The sequence below is a fragment of the Oncorhynchus nerka genome, linkage group LG7, assembly GCF_034236695.1.
Source record: "Oncorhynchus nerka isolate Pitt River linkage group LG7, Oner_Uvic_2.0, whole genome shotgun sequence".
Lineage (NCBI taxonomy): Eukaryota > Metazoa > Chordata > Actinopteri > Salmoniformes > Salmonidae > Oncorhynchus > Oncorhynchus nerka.
Genome location: NC_088402.1, coordinates 33,938,468 through 33,953,453, shown reverse-complemented (window position 1 = coordinate 33,953,453; position 14,986 = coordinate 33,938,468). Strand labels below are relative to the sequence as shown.

Here is a 14,986-nt window from a genome sequence, read left to right as displayed (position 1 = left end):
AAACCACATATCTTTGTAATGTCCTTGTACAGTACACATTACCTGTGAGGAGTTAGAGAGGCAGAGGTGGTCATGTTGGGATACTTACCAAATGCAGTCAGCACCAGTGTGTAAGTAATCAATGTATGGAAGGCGGTTCTGGTCTCGAGACCAGCATGAGGTAGAAAAGACCATGCCAATGTTCAGCCAGGGAATGGTCACCCCTACGGAGAGACAGAGGAGTCTGTTTTAAAACAGACCACAACAGGCCTCACAATGGGAAGATCTCAATACTCCTATCGTCCTCTTTCCTCAGCTCTTTCTCAAAACCCATTGGAGGAAAAGGTCACAAGGGAGGGCCCTCTGGCATTCTTATCCAATGGGTTTAGGGAAGGAGGCGAGGAGTATGCAACTAAGATCTTCCCATTGTCTACAGGAGAGAGAGGTGCAGGGGGGAGGGTTTGTGTGAGAGAGGGGTTGAGGATCAGGGGTGAGGGTTTGTGTGAGAGAGGGGTTGAGGATCAGGGGTGAGGGTTAGAGTGAGGATCTGGGTTTAGGGTAGAAATCTCACCGGGCACGGCTCCAAGATGCCGCAGAATGGATCCAGAATTATTTGGGAGGACAGTGAGATTCCATCCATGTCTGAAACGGAGAGTGAACAGTCACTGTCAGGTTTAGATGGAGTACACAAACAGTCACTGTCAGGTTTAGATGGAGTACACAAACAGTCACTGTCAGGTTTAGATGGAGTACACAAACAGTCACTGTCAGGTTTAGATGGAGTACACAAACAGTCACTGTCAGGTTTAGATGGAGTACACAAAACAGTCACTGTCAGGTTTAGATGGAGTACACAAACAGTCACTGTCAGGTTTAGATGGAGTACACAAACAGTCACTGTCAGGTTTAGATGGAGTACACAAACAGTCACTGTCAGGTTTAGATGGAGTACACAAACAGTCACTGTCAGGTTTAGATGGAGTACACAAACAGTCACTGTCAGGTTTAGATGGAGAGATATGAGATATGGTTATAGATTAACACATTTATCTAGTGCTTATGAAGGCATTATGAAGGCTTTATGAAGCCAAACGTAATATAAAGTGGGACCATATTGGGTATTTCTATGTTTAGTGTGTGATGACATTGGGTCTTCTTACTTAGAAAATGGCTCGGACTTTCCCACAGGGAAGCCACTTCCGTGTGTGTTGGTGTCCACTTTCCCATAATGCACTGCCACATGGCAGTGCCTCTGCTCCACTATCCTCCAGTATTCTTGCTGTCAAGGAAGACAAAAAGGAGAAGTGAGTGGTCGATAAAATATGCACACAAAAAAAAGAAGCTCAATTTACAGTAGTGACTAAGGCATGCCATTCTTACCTCGACCTCAGCAGCACCGGGCTCTTTGTTAAAGCACATGGTCATGGTGTTCCTGGCTATCCTAAAGAAGTTGGTGAGAGATACAGATTTCCCCTGCAACACAAGATTGGCCACATAGTACAACTAGCATCAAACAGAGTCAGGTACCCTGTAAAAGCAAATACCAGCCTATGGACGAGCCTTTAAGAGAAACATATAGCCATACACACACCAGGGCTAAATTATGCAATGAAAAATGAAAGACTGGAGGACCCGAGTGTACTGTATGCAAGTCTCTGCAGCTCCATGTCGAACGTTTCTGAGCATGACTAGCTAATATGAACCTTCCCCGGGATGCCTCGGCAGATTGGAGGGGCCATGATGGCGTGGATAAAAACTGTCTGTACTGTCTCTGGGTTACTGTAATTGTACTGAGCTCACGTCTTATGGGTCTGCTTGTGTTGGGGAGGGAAACGATTCAAATGGAATCCAGACCAGAACGGCGTTTGAGATGTCATGATCACAGACACACAGCAGGCTAGGGTTAGAAACTAGATTACATCACACCTCCTCTAACCTGTACCCCCGCACATTTATTCAGCACCTGTATATAGCCTCGTTATTGTTATGTAATTCTACTGTGTTACTTTGTATTTTTTTACTTTATTTTATTTAAAAACTATTTATTGAACTGCATTGTTGGTTATTAAGGGCATGTAAGTATGAATTTCACTAAGGTTTTTCACTGTAAAATTTCACCTGTTGTATTTGACGCATGTGACATGATTTGAGAAGAGCAGCAGGGGGAGCGTCTGGGTCAGGAAGCTGTCGTGTGTGTGTGTGTATACAGTTGAAGTCGGAAGTTTACATACACCTTAGCCAAATACATTTAAACTCAGTTTCACAATTCCTGACATTTAATCCTAAATTCCCTGTTTTAGGTCAGTTAGGATCACCACTTTATTTTAAGAATGTGAAAAGTCAGAATAATAGAATAGAATGATTTATTTAATCTTATGTTTCTTTCATCACATTCCCAGTGGGTCAGAAGTTTACATACACTCAATTAGTATTTGGTAGCATTGCCTTTAAATTGTTTAACTTGGGTCAAATGTTTCAGGTAGCCTTCCAAAGGTTTCCACAATAAATTGGGTGAATTTTGGCCCATTCCTCCTGACAGAGCTGGAGTAACTGAGTCAGGTTTGTAGGCCTCCTTGCTCGCACACACTTTTTCAGTTCTGCCTACAAATTACCTATAGGATTGAGGTCAGGGCTTTGTGATGGCAACTCCAATACCTTGACTTTGTTGTCCTTAAGCCATTTTGCCACAACTTTGGAAGTATGCTTGGGGTCATTGTCCATTTGGAAGACCCATTTGCAATCAAGCTTTAACTTCTTGACTGATGTTCTGAGATGTTGCTTCAATATATCCACATAATTTTCCTGCCTCATGATGTCATCTATTTTGTGAAGTGCACCAGTCCCTCCTGCAGCAAAGCACCCCCACAACATGATGCTGCCACCTCCATGCGTCACGGTTGGGATGGTGTTCTTCAGCTTGCAAGCCTCCCCCTTTTTCCTCCAAACATAACGATGGTCATTATGGCCAAACAGTTCTATTTTTGTTTCATCGGACCAGAGGACATTTCTCTAAAAAGTATGATCTTTGTCCCCATGTGCAGTTGCAAACTGTGGTCTGGCTTTTTCATGGCGGTTTTGGAGCTGAGCAGCCTTTCAGGTTGTCGATATAGGACTCGTTTTACTGTGGATATAGATACTTTTGTACCTGTTTCCTCCAGCATCTTCACAAGGGCCTTTGCTGTTGTTCTGGGATTGATTTGCACTTTTCGCACCAAAGTACGTTCATCTCCTTCCTGAGCGGTATGACGGCTGCGTGGTCCAATGGTGTTTATACTTGCGTACTATTGTTTGTACAGATGAACGTGGTACCGTCAGGCATTTGGAAAACGTTCCAAGGATGAACCAGACTTGTGGAGGTCTACCATTTTTTTTCTAAGGTCTTGGCTGAATTCTTTTGATTTTCCCATGATGTCAAGCAAAGAGGCACAGAATTTGAAGGTAGGCCTCGAAATACATCCACAGGTACACCTCAAATTGACACAAATGATGTCAATTAGCCTATCAGAAGATTCTAAAGCCATGACAATTTTATGGAATTTTCCAAGCTGTTTAAAGGCACAGTCAACTTAGTGTATGTAAACTTCTGACCCATTGGAATTAAGATACAGTGAATTATAAGTTAAATCATTTGTTGGAAAATGACTTGTGTCATGCACAGAGTAGATGTCCTAACCGACTTGCCAAAACTAGTTTGTTAACCAAAAATTTGTGGAGTGGTGAAAAACAAGTTAATGACTCCAACCTAAGTGTATGTAAACTTCCGACTTCAACTGTATGTGTGTGTAGGCCGAAGTGTGGGCAGGGTTGACACAGAGAGAGGCAGGGGCAGGGCAGAGAGATGTGGAGTAGAGAAGCAGAGGCCTGCTGTCTGTGGCTCCATTTCAACCAGCTCAGCACTGACCTACATTCCATCACCTAGAACAACAGAATAAAGCAAGCAGGACTGGAACTAGATGACGTGGGAGGCGTGAGAGGAATGAACAAAAACGCAGTTTTAAAAAGGATGTGCATTGTTGTTTCCTGTGCCTCACCTTGTAAATACACTTGTGCTGGTCACTGAGAACACCTTTCTCCATATCCGCCTCCTCTTCCTCCTGCTGTGTCTTGTCCCCATTATTCTTTTCCTGAGCGAACAGCCTCCGGCGTCCCACCTTCAGCTGCTGACTGTCCAGCTCCTTCAGCCGGCTGCACAGTTGACCGTTGCTGCGCTGCACGAGACTGCCGGCCAGCCCGTTCTTAGGCTCGTAGCGCGGCAGGGCCAGGTTCCTCTCTGTGTGGCCCTCCAGTGGCCCCCTGAGGCGTTCCAAGCCCTCCTTCTCCTGCAGCACCTCCCTCTCCAGGCGTTGGTGCTCCTCGGGGGACAGAGAGTCATACGACAGCAGGTACTGGAGGTAGGACTCCTGCAGCTTGGCCAGACGGTCCTGGGCTGACTTGGGGATCCGCAGCAGATCAGCCAGTTTACTCCACTTCTTCAGGTCCATCACCTGCTGCATGCCGCCCATGTCATTAATCAGCTGGAAGAACCGAGCCAGGTCAACCTCACAGCCACCTGGAGGAAGAGAGGGAGATGGGGTCAGATACAGGGTTAAGCCTAACCCAAACCCCACAGCCGCCTGGGGAGAGAGGAATGGGTGAGGGTCAATGGCCATGAGTTTAACACTTCTTCGATAATCATAGCACAACATCGGCCGCATTCTTATACAGACTCAAACATTTATTTCAGTCAGATAAACAGCCCCTTTCAGTGTAAAAACACATAAAGCTGATGAGTGAGAAATCTAAGGTGTCAAGCAACATGCTAGGTTGTGGTTTTACTGCCTCGCAGACATTCATCTGAATATTGTTATTGACATCTGCAGTAAAAATACCAGATACCATTGGTGGAATGCAACAAACATTTTGTTGTATTGTCAATACCTTCGAGACCCAATGTTTGCTAAAGCGGTTTGTTTTGCGACATTCGTCCAGCCTATATGTGCGTTTGACTGTCAGACCAACCAACGACCAGGGGGATCGGGTTAAGTGTGTGTGTGGCTGGTAAAGTAGGGACAGTCTATGAGTTAGACTCACCGATGAGCGGGGGGTCTTCCATGGTGATGCCCTGAGATTTGAGATGCTTCTTGATGCAGGCTAGCCTCTGTACGTTGGGGCCCCAGCGACGGCCCAGCTTGTGGATGCGCTGCACCTGGGTCACAAAGCGCATCTCATCGTTCAGTTTGCACTCTGGGCGCCAGTCAGCCGGGGGAACCACCCGACACAGTCCGCAGGGCTCCGCCCCCTCCCGCACAGAGTCCAGGTACACCAGGGGGTCCTGGAACTCCCGCTGGGTGGGACAGAACACTGGCGCCTCACCCAACGCCGCCCAGCTCAACCTGCTCCTCTCCGCCCTCTCCCTCTCTCTCTCCTTCTCCCTTTCCCACTCCCTGTCAGGCCGGGGCTCTGCTGGTTTGTGAGGGATATGTCCAGGGTTGTGTCCAGAAGTGTGGCAAGGGGATTCTGAGGTAGTTGAGCGGTTGTGGTTAGGGTTAGAGGCAACCTGCCCCCGCTGCTGTGCTTGTCTGATGAACATCAGCTTGCCGGCTGACGCCCGCTTGGGCCGCTGACGCTCTGGCTCTGGATTGGCTGGTGGTGTGGCGGGAGGAGTCGGGGGAGGGGGTGGGGCTAGCAGGGTCGGGGGAGGGGTGGTTTCCATGACAATGTGTCCGTTGGGGACCAAGGTCTTGTCCTGACATGCTTTCTTACTGCGTGTTTCCAGAGGGCTGGTCTGGAGCTGTTTTGTCTTCTTAGGGTTGGGGTTATTCTCCAGGATGACCAGCTGACCCTGGGAGTCAGCCACCGCCCCGATGGCTGCTACCGCCACCTCCAGCCTCCGCTTGGAGTTCCTCAGCCCCTCACGCCCCTGCCTGCCCACCTCCTGCTTGGCACAGAGGCGACCGTTGAGGCGCACACCGCCCCCATTAGCCACCTTGTACACCCCATTGGATAATAGCACCTGTTTGCGTGTTTTTGCTTTGCTATTCTGGGCTTTTCCTGAGTTGGAGAGGGGGAGTCGCTGGTGGCGGTGGTGATTGTTGCTATTGGCTCTATGGGAAGCAGCAGTGCTGTGTTTGCGGTGGTTGAGTTTGGTTTTCTTGACCAGTTCTCGTTTTGCTTTGGTGTATGTGACTTGGCCCTTCACAGTTTTGGACGGCAGTCTGAAGTCTTTCGTTTTTTGGGCACCGGCCGTGTGCACGCCTGGCTGGGAGATCCGTGTGACGCCGTTCACTTTAAAGACCTGAGAGCGAGAGAGAGAACGAGAGAGAGATCAGAAACATTTGTTCATAAACATTCTGTGTTCTAACACACACACTCTCTCTCTCCCTCTGGAGCTGTGGCTTCACATTGAAGAAGTAAAAACAAGTAAGCAAACATTTTAAACTGCTGCTATTCAATGAAGCCTATACATGGGTTGTTGTACTTTTAAATCTGCTATTGTAGACAAACACTCCTCACAGGGCAAGAAAACTAAACAATGTTAGCTTCAACAGCTGAAAAAAGCCATCCCGGCCCAAATAGGAGTGAGGCTTTAATTTTAGAGCCAACTGCTGTATGTAGAGAACACTACATGAAAAAGGTTACGACTTGAAACTCTATCCCAGCACATGAAGACAGTTTTATTTGGTATAGTTTCCTTAAGCTCTTTAATTCGCCTTTAATGCCTCAAATAAAAGTTTTTTTACCCTGCAGATCTGAGAACCCCTGCTGAACATGTGAGCTCTGAAATGTAGCTAGCTTAAGTTACATCGGGGGCCTCACTGGCTAAACGCAGCTGGGGGAATGAAGCCATCCAGACCCACCAGCGGAAGAAGCAGAGTTGTCTCCCTCTCTCTGTTCCCTCTGCTGCCCCCTGAACACCTCTGCATTAGGAGTACAATACAGCTGCAGCCCTGCTTCTATCAGGTGCAGCCAACACAAAGAGAGGCTATTAAAAGATAAGGGGAGTGAAATGTGACCCCCTTCATAAATCCTGCTCCCCTCAATAGTGGAAAAATACACACAGACAGAGAGCGAGAGCACGAGAAAGAGAGAGCGAACCCCATCGCCCCGGCAGGCCAGAGTGATGGATGGCAGAGTGGCTAAACGCAGTGTGACGTCTGCCAGGGTCTCAAAGCAGCACGATGCCAAAGACTCAACAAATACATCCGATTCTCAACTCTAGAGGGATAGAGCTATAACCGAAGAAAACATCAGATTCAGAGACTTCTGTCTGCAGAATTTAAACACCTTGCTTAAGGGTCAAACTCATCCATTTTGCCTTCACGACCAAAAGAATAGAACAGAGAGCCAGTGGGCCAGCTGTGACCAAAACAGATATTCTGACAAAGGCACAGCGGGCTGGATGGTGGTTATGTACTTTAGTTTCACCACTAGAGGGCTCACTGGCTCTACTCTGCTGCACAACTCTCTCAAGGGTTGGTGTGCATGTGAGCAGCGGCCTTTGCTCTGTAATAGTCTGGTCTGAGACAGAGAGGAGCGAGAGAGAGAGAGGAGACGGGCTACATCCCAGCCCTGTGGAGAAGGTGAAGGCCCCTGTAGAAGGCACTGAAAGACTGGTGAGAAAAAAAAATAAAGAAAAATCATTACAGGAAACAGACAGAGTAAGCGAGGGAGAGGGAGAAAGAGTGAGGGAACAAGAGAGAACAGAACCACAGCCAACTCTCTGAAGTGGATTTTGGTCCCATGTGAGTGGAAAGAGAGGGGGGGGAGGCGGGGGATGGCTCAGGATGACATCATGTGTTGCTATAGTCCATCTGCAGGATGGCAGGAAGATTAAACACGGAACATCTGTAGCTCAGCGGCCCATAGGAAGAGGACGGATCTACAGCAAATCAGCTGCTCATAGGAACAGACTGGATCCACTGCAGCTCAGCAGCCCATAGGAACAGACTGGATCCACTGCAGCTCAGCAGCCCATAGGAACAGACTGGATCCACTGCAGCTCAGCAGCCCATAGGAACAGACTGGATCCACTGCAGCTCAGCAGCCCATAGGAACAGACTGGATCCACTGCAGCTCAGCAGCCCATAGGAACAGACTGGATCCACTGCAGCTCAGCAGCCCATAGGAAGAGGACGGATCTACAGCAAATCAGCTGCTCATAGGAACAGACTGGATCCACTGCAGCTCAGCAGCCCATAGGAAGAGATCTAGAGCTCAGCAACCAATTTGAAAAGACTGGATCAGGAAGCGTAACCGTGACTCTTCCAGCGCATAGAGAAACGGACACACTTATCAATTAAAAAACCACAAACAATGTAGCACTCAAAAGTACATAAAAACAAGCACATCAATGTGATGCTGAAAGGATGGTCTTCGAGGTCTGTCTACATGAATAGTCTTCAGCATAATGACTTTTAAAACCGAGACAAAGGTCAACAGGAGACAGGAGCAGCAGCTCAATTTTCCTGACCAAATAACATCCCCCAGTTCAGATTTCACAGAATATCATTAGTCTGGTTTGCGCTAACTAAATGCTGTATAAACAGGGACAATGGGTTCTTGTATGATAATCATTTGAACTATGGCCGATTCCCTTCCACAGACTAGGGATCCTGATCGCGTTGCTATCGGCCAGGGGATTGGATATCGCCCTGATGCTGCACTCTCACAGTTAATATCAGAAGACTAAAAATGTGAATGCCTCAAAATGATTGGAGCTCTGTTGCCAAGGACGGTGAATCTGCCAGTGCAACACATGAGCACACACACAGGGAGACAGACAGAGAGAGCGAGAGACAGAGAGAGACAGAAAGCAGAGAGAGGGCAGAGGGCTAGAACAAAGGCCAATCACTTCAGCGTAGTTTGTCTTGGCTCTCCCCTGCTCATTGAGATTCATTGTTCCTTAATTAGTCAGTTGGCGGCACTTAAAACCGACAGGCCCGGCATCGACATGAGACAGCGTGGCCCGGCTCCGGTGTACCGGCTGTCTGGGGGAGCCGAGCTGCCGGTCATGATGCTGCTCTCTCTGACGAGAGGCAAAGCCCCCAGTGCTCCCCTCTGATTAGCTCATGTAACTGTCAGAACCACAATGTGCATTTTAAACCGGGCCAAAGGTACTCTCCCTCCTCACGTCATCCCCTCCTCCTCTCCTCCTTAGCAGAGCTCCTTCTTGGACAGGAAGGCAGCTTTGACAGCCCAGCTCCAGTAGTAAATATAGTAGCAGACTGCGTCTGTGTAATGATTGTGTTTCAAAGGCAGGAGAGGAAAGGAGCTCAGGGATTTCACACCGAGCATGCTGCGGTTACGTTACTATATTAATAATATGTCACCGTTCATCGTCGTCACACATTACTGCTCGTCTAATGATAATGTCTGCCCTCGCCTGGTGGTTACTGAAGCATGCTGGTCAGCCATCTTTATGACCGTTATAGAGAGTTACATATTAGACTAATTAACCAAGCATACTGTTCAGGTATAGATCAAGTACCTGCTTGCGGGGCTCCTCTGCAGCCCTCCTGTGAGGCAGTCCATTGGTAGTGTGACCCCTGGCTGTGGCCTCTGGCTGGCTGAGGGCCTGCTCCCTCCGGGCCTCGGCCCTCTCACTGCGCTCCCTCACCTGCACCCACTCCTTCCCTCTGGGCTTGTGGCTGTCCCGGGGCAACTTGCTGTGGCCATTCAACACTGAACAGGAGAGAAAAGATTATCTTAGATCAGTTTAGAAGGTTGAACACTGGACCAAAAGTAGAGAAAAGATGATCTCAGATCGGTGTAGAAGGATGCTGCGGTGTTACAGTCTGAACTTAAAATGGATTAAACATATTTTTTTCTTACCCATCTACACATAATACCCCATAATGAAAAAGTGAAAACGTGTTTTTAATGGCCAGGCCCAGCCAATCAGAATGAGGTTTTACCCCCAAAAGGGCTTTATTACAGACATAAATACACCCCCCATTGTGTTGTGACAAAACTGCACATTTTAGGGTGGCCTTTTACTGTCCCCAGCACAAGGTGCATCTGTGTAATGATCCGCTGGTTTAATCAGCTTCTTGATATGTCACACCTGTCAGGTGGATGGATTATCTTGACAAGTTATAAAACGCTCACTAACAGGGATGTTAACATTTGTGCACACCATTTGAGAAAAATAAGCTTTTTGTGCCTATGAAACATTAAATCGGATCTTTAATTTCAGCTCATGAAACATGAGACCAACATTTTACATGTTGCATTTATATTTTTGTTCGGTATACAAGTACACCCCCTGGACAGAATGTTAGTCTATCGCAGGGCCTTATCTCCAATCAATCTCCTTAATGCAGAGTGTCAAGCAGAAACGCATCAGGTCCCATTTTTACAGTCTTTGCCAAGGATCGAACACCCAATCTTCCAATCTCGGGCCGGACAGTCTAAATAACAAGGCCACTGAGTTTATAGAGAGATGAGGTAGTTATAGCACACAGAGTGAGTCGATGCAACTTAAGTCACTTGTTAATAAGCACATTTTTACTCCTGAACTTATTTAGGCTTGCCATAACAAAGGGGTTGAATACTTATTGACTGAAAACATTTCCGCTTTTCATTTGTAAAAAAAACTGTGTATAGTCCAGTGACCCCCCCCCAAAAAAATCTCATTTTAATCCATTTTAAGTTCAGGCTGGAACACAAAAGTCAAGGGGTGTGAGTTTTTTTCTGAAAGCACTGTATATCAAAACCCCAACAAGAATTTATAACGTCAATTAAATATTTTCTCCAGTCTTGCACAGTCACTTGTGGGGAACATTATGTTGGTCAAGCACCAGACTACAGCCCTGCTAACCTCAGACTAGTGCAGAAACACTGATATTAACTGTCTGAACCATTCAATTAACACATATTCAATAGTTCTCGCTTCATATTTTATGAGGTTCACTTTATTTTTACAGTGTTTAAATATCAACTGGCGCTGACGTTTATAAAATGACATGGTCCCCCCCCCACTCCATCTGCCAAAGTCCCTGGCGTTTTGAAAAGCTACCACAAAACGCAACTCAATAAAAGGTGTTTAATCTAGAAATGTAAACATGGCTGGGGTTAGTGAGGTGCAGGGTAATGAAAGCAGAGCTCTGTGGTTTCTCGCTCTCTCTTTTCTCTGTGCCTTGCAGCTCATATAAACTACTGGAGTCCTGCCCATGCTGCATTTTAAAGTGCCACATCTGACACACGGCATTATAGTGTACTGTACTGGCCAGGTCTAACAGTGTACTGGGAGACGGGCTTCTATGGTACAGGTCTAACAGTGTACTGGGAGACAGGCTTCTACGGTACAGGTCTAACAGTGTACTGGGAGACGGGCTTCTACGGTACAGGTCTAACAGTGTACTGAGAGACGGGCTTCTACGGTACAGGTCTAACAGTGTACTGGGAGACGGGCTTCTACGGTACAGGTCTAACAGTGTACTGGGAGACGGGCTTCTACGGTACAGGTCTAACAGTGTACTGAGAGACGGGCTTCTACGGTACAGGTCTAACAGTGTACTGGGAGAAAGGCTTCTAGGTACAGGTCTAACAGTGTACTGGGAGACGGGCTTCTACGGTACAGGTCTAACAGTGTACTGGGAGACGGGCTTCTACGGTACAGGTCTAACAGTGTACTGGGAGACGGGCTTCTACGGTACAGGTCTAACAGTGTACTGAGAGACGGGCTTCTACGGTACAGGTCTAACAGTGTACTGGGAGAAAGGCTTCTAGGTACAGGTCTAACAGTGTACTGGGAGACGGGCTTCTACGGTACAGGTCTAACCGTGTACTGGGAGACGGGCTTCTACGGTACAGGCCTAACAGTGTACTGGGAGAAAGGCTTCTACGGTACAGGTCTAACAGTGTACTGGGAGACGGGCTTCTACGGTACAGGTCTAACAGTGTACTGGGAGACGGGCTTCTACGGTACTTACGGCCCAGGCCTAACACTGTACTGAGAGACGGGCTTCTACGGTACAGGTCTAACAGTGTACTGGGAGACGGGCTTCTACGGTATAGGTCTAACAGTGTACAGTGTACTGGGAGACGGGCTTCTACGGTACAGGTCTAACAGTGTACTGGGAGACGGGCTTCTACGGTACAGGTCTAACCGTGTACTGGGAGACGGGCTTCTACGGTACAGGTCTAACAGTGTACTGGGAGACGGGCTTCTACGGTACAGGTCTAACAGTGTACTGGGAGACGGGCTTCTACGGTACAGGTCTAACAGTGTACTGGGAGACGGGCTTCTACGGTACAGGTCTAACCGTGTACTGGGAGACGGGCTTCTACGGTACAGGCCTAACAGTGTACTGGGATACGGGCTTCTAAGGTACAGGTCTAACAGTGTACTGGGAGACGGGCTTCTACGGTACAGGTCTAACCATGTACTGGGAGACGGGCTTCTAAGGTACAGGTCTAACAGTGTACTGGGAGACGGGCTTCTACGGTACAGGTCTAACAGTGTACTGGGAGACGGGCTTCTACGGTACAGGTCTAACAGTGTACTGGGAGACGGGCTTCTACGGTACAGGTCTAACAGTGTACTGGGAGACGGGCTTCTACGGTACAGGTCTAACAGTGTACTGGGAGACGGGCTTCTACGGTACAGGTCTAACAGTGTACTGGGAGACGGGCTTCTACGGTACAGGTCTAACAGTGTACTGGGAGACGGGCTTCTACGGTACAGGTCTAACAGTGTACTGGGAGACGGGCTTCTACGGTACAGGTCTAACAGTATACTGGGAGACGGGCTTCTACGGTACAGGTCTAACAGTGTACTGGGAGACGGGCTTCTACGGTACAGGTCTAACAGTGTACTGAGAGACGGGCTTCTACGGTACAGGTCTAACAGTGTACTGGGAGAAAGGCTTCTAGGTACAGGTCTAACAGTGTACTGGGAGACGGGCTTCTACGGTACAGGTCTAACAGTGTACTGAGAGACGGGCTTCTACGGTACAGGTCTAACCATGTACTGGGAGACGGGCTTCTAAGGTACAGGTCTAACAGTGTACTGGGAGACGGGCTTCTACGGTACAGGTCTAACAGTGTACTGGGAGACGGGCTTCTACGGTACAGGTCTAACAGTGTACTGGGAGACGGGCTTCTACGGTACAGGTCTAACAGTGTACTGGGAGACGGGCTTCTACGGTACAGGTCTAACAGTGTACTGGGAGACGGGCTTCTACGGTACAGGTCTAACAGTGTACTGGGAGACGGGCTTCTACGGTACAGGTCTAACAGTGTACTGGGAGACGGGCTTCTACGGTACAGGTCTAACAGTGTACTGGGAGACGGGCTTCTACGGTACAGGTCTAACCGTGTACTGGGAGACGGGCTTCTACGGTACAGGCCTAACAGTGTACTGGGAGAAAGGCTTCTACGGTACAGGTCTAACAGTGTACTGGGAGACGGGCTTCTACGGTACAGGTCTAACAGTGTACTGGGAGACGGGCTTCTACGGTACTTACGGCCCAGGCCTAACACTGTACTGAGAGACGGGCTTCTACGGTACAGGTCTAACAGTGTACTGGGAGACGGGCTTCTACGGTATAGGTCTAACAGTGTACTGGGAGACGGGCTTCTACGGTACAGGTCTAACAGTGTACTGGGAGACGGGCTTCTACGGTACAGGTCTAACCGTGTACTGGGAGACGGGCTTCTACGGTACAGGCCTAATAGTGTACTGGGAGACGGGCTTCTAAGGTACAGGTCTAACAGTGTACTGGGAGACGGGCTTCTACGGTACAGGTCTAACCGTGTACTGGGAGACGGGCTTCTAAGGTACAGGTCTAACAGTGTACTGGGAGACGGGCTTCTACGGTACAGGTCTAACAGTGTACTGGGAGACGGGCTTCTACGGTACAGGTCTAACAGTGTACTGGGAGACGGGCTTCTACGGTACAGGTCTAACAGTGTACTGGGAGACGGGCTTCTACGGTACAGGTCTAACCGTGTACTGGGAGACGGGCTTCTAAGGTACAGGTCTAACAGTGTACTGGGAGACGGGCTTCTACGGTACAGGTCTAACAGTGTACTGGGAGACGGGCTTCTACGGTACAGGTCTAACCGTGTACTGGGAGACGGGCTTCTACGGTACAGGTCTAACAGTGTACTGGGAGACGGGCTTCTACGGTACAGGTCTAACAGTGTACTGGGAGACGGGCTTCTACAGTACAGGTCTCACAGTGTACTGGGAGACGGGCTTCTACGGTACAGGTCTAACAGTGTACTGGGAGACGGGCTTCTACGGTACAGGTCTAACAGTGTACTGGGAGACGGGCTTCTACGGTACAGGTCTAACAGTGTACTGGGAGAAAGGCTTCTACGGTACAGGTCTAACAGTGTACTGGGAGACGGGCTTCTACGGTACAGGTCTAACAGTGTACTGGGAGACGGGCTTCTACGGTACAGGTCTAACAGTGTACTGGGAGACGGGCTTCTACGGTACAGGTCTAACAGTGTACTGGGAGACGGGCTTCTACGGTACAGGTCTAACAGTGTACTGGGAGACGGGCTTCTACGGTACAGGTCTAACAGTGTACTGGGAGACGGGCTTCTACGGTACAGGTCTAACAGTGTACTGGGAGACGGGCTTCTAAGGTACAGGTCTAACAGTGTACTGGGAGACGGGCTTCTACGGTACAGGCCTAACAGTGTACTGGGAGACGGGCTTCTACGGTACAGGTCTAACAGTGTACTGGGAGACGGGCTTCTAAGGTACAGGTCTAACAGTGTACTGGGAGACGGGCTTCTACGGTACAGGCCTAACAGTGTACTGGGAGACGGGCTTCTACGGTACTTACGGCCCAGGCCTAACACTGTACTGAGAGCGAGTGTGCTGCCATAGGACAGGCTAATTTGGTAAATATTGCTTTGGCCACGCTACTATGTCAAAGTGCTCACTTTCTAAACCCCTGTCTGCAAGTCTAGAGGAGGAACTGAAACACTGGCCTTGTTTACATGGGGATTGCCTGGCCTGGAGGATATGTTCTCACAGGGAGGACTACAGCGTCTGGGACACAGCGAG

General features: G+C 48.7%; 1 protein-coding gene across 2 annotated transcripts in view; it reads right to left on the bottom strand.

Annotated features, from left to right (window-relative positions):
* The window catches only part of LOC115131496 (protein Jumonji-like), a 97,397-nt gene that overhangs the window by 7,993 nt on the left and 74,418 nt on the right, over nt 1-14,986 (bottom strand). For both annotated transcript variants that reach the window (XM_029663261.2, XM_029663262.2), the window contains 7 exons: nt 9,446-9,639; nt 5,050-6,253; nt 4,011-4,528; nt 1,360-1,452; nt 1,140-1,258; nt 551-621; nt 89-203 (listed from right to left, as the gene is read on the bottom strand). In XM_029663261.2, the coding sequence (XP_029519121.2) occupies nt 89-203; nt 551-621; nt 1,140-1,258; nt 1,360-1,452; nt 4,011-4,528; nt 5,050-6,253; nt 9,446-9,639 (2,314 nt within the window). The remainder of the gene's footprint in view (nt 1-88; nt 204-550; nt 622-1,139; nt 1,259-1,359; nt 1,453-4,010; nt 4,529-5,049; nt 6,254-9,445; nt 9,640-14,986) is intronic.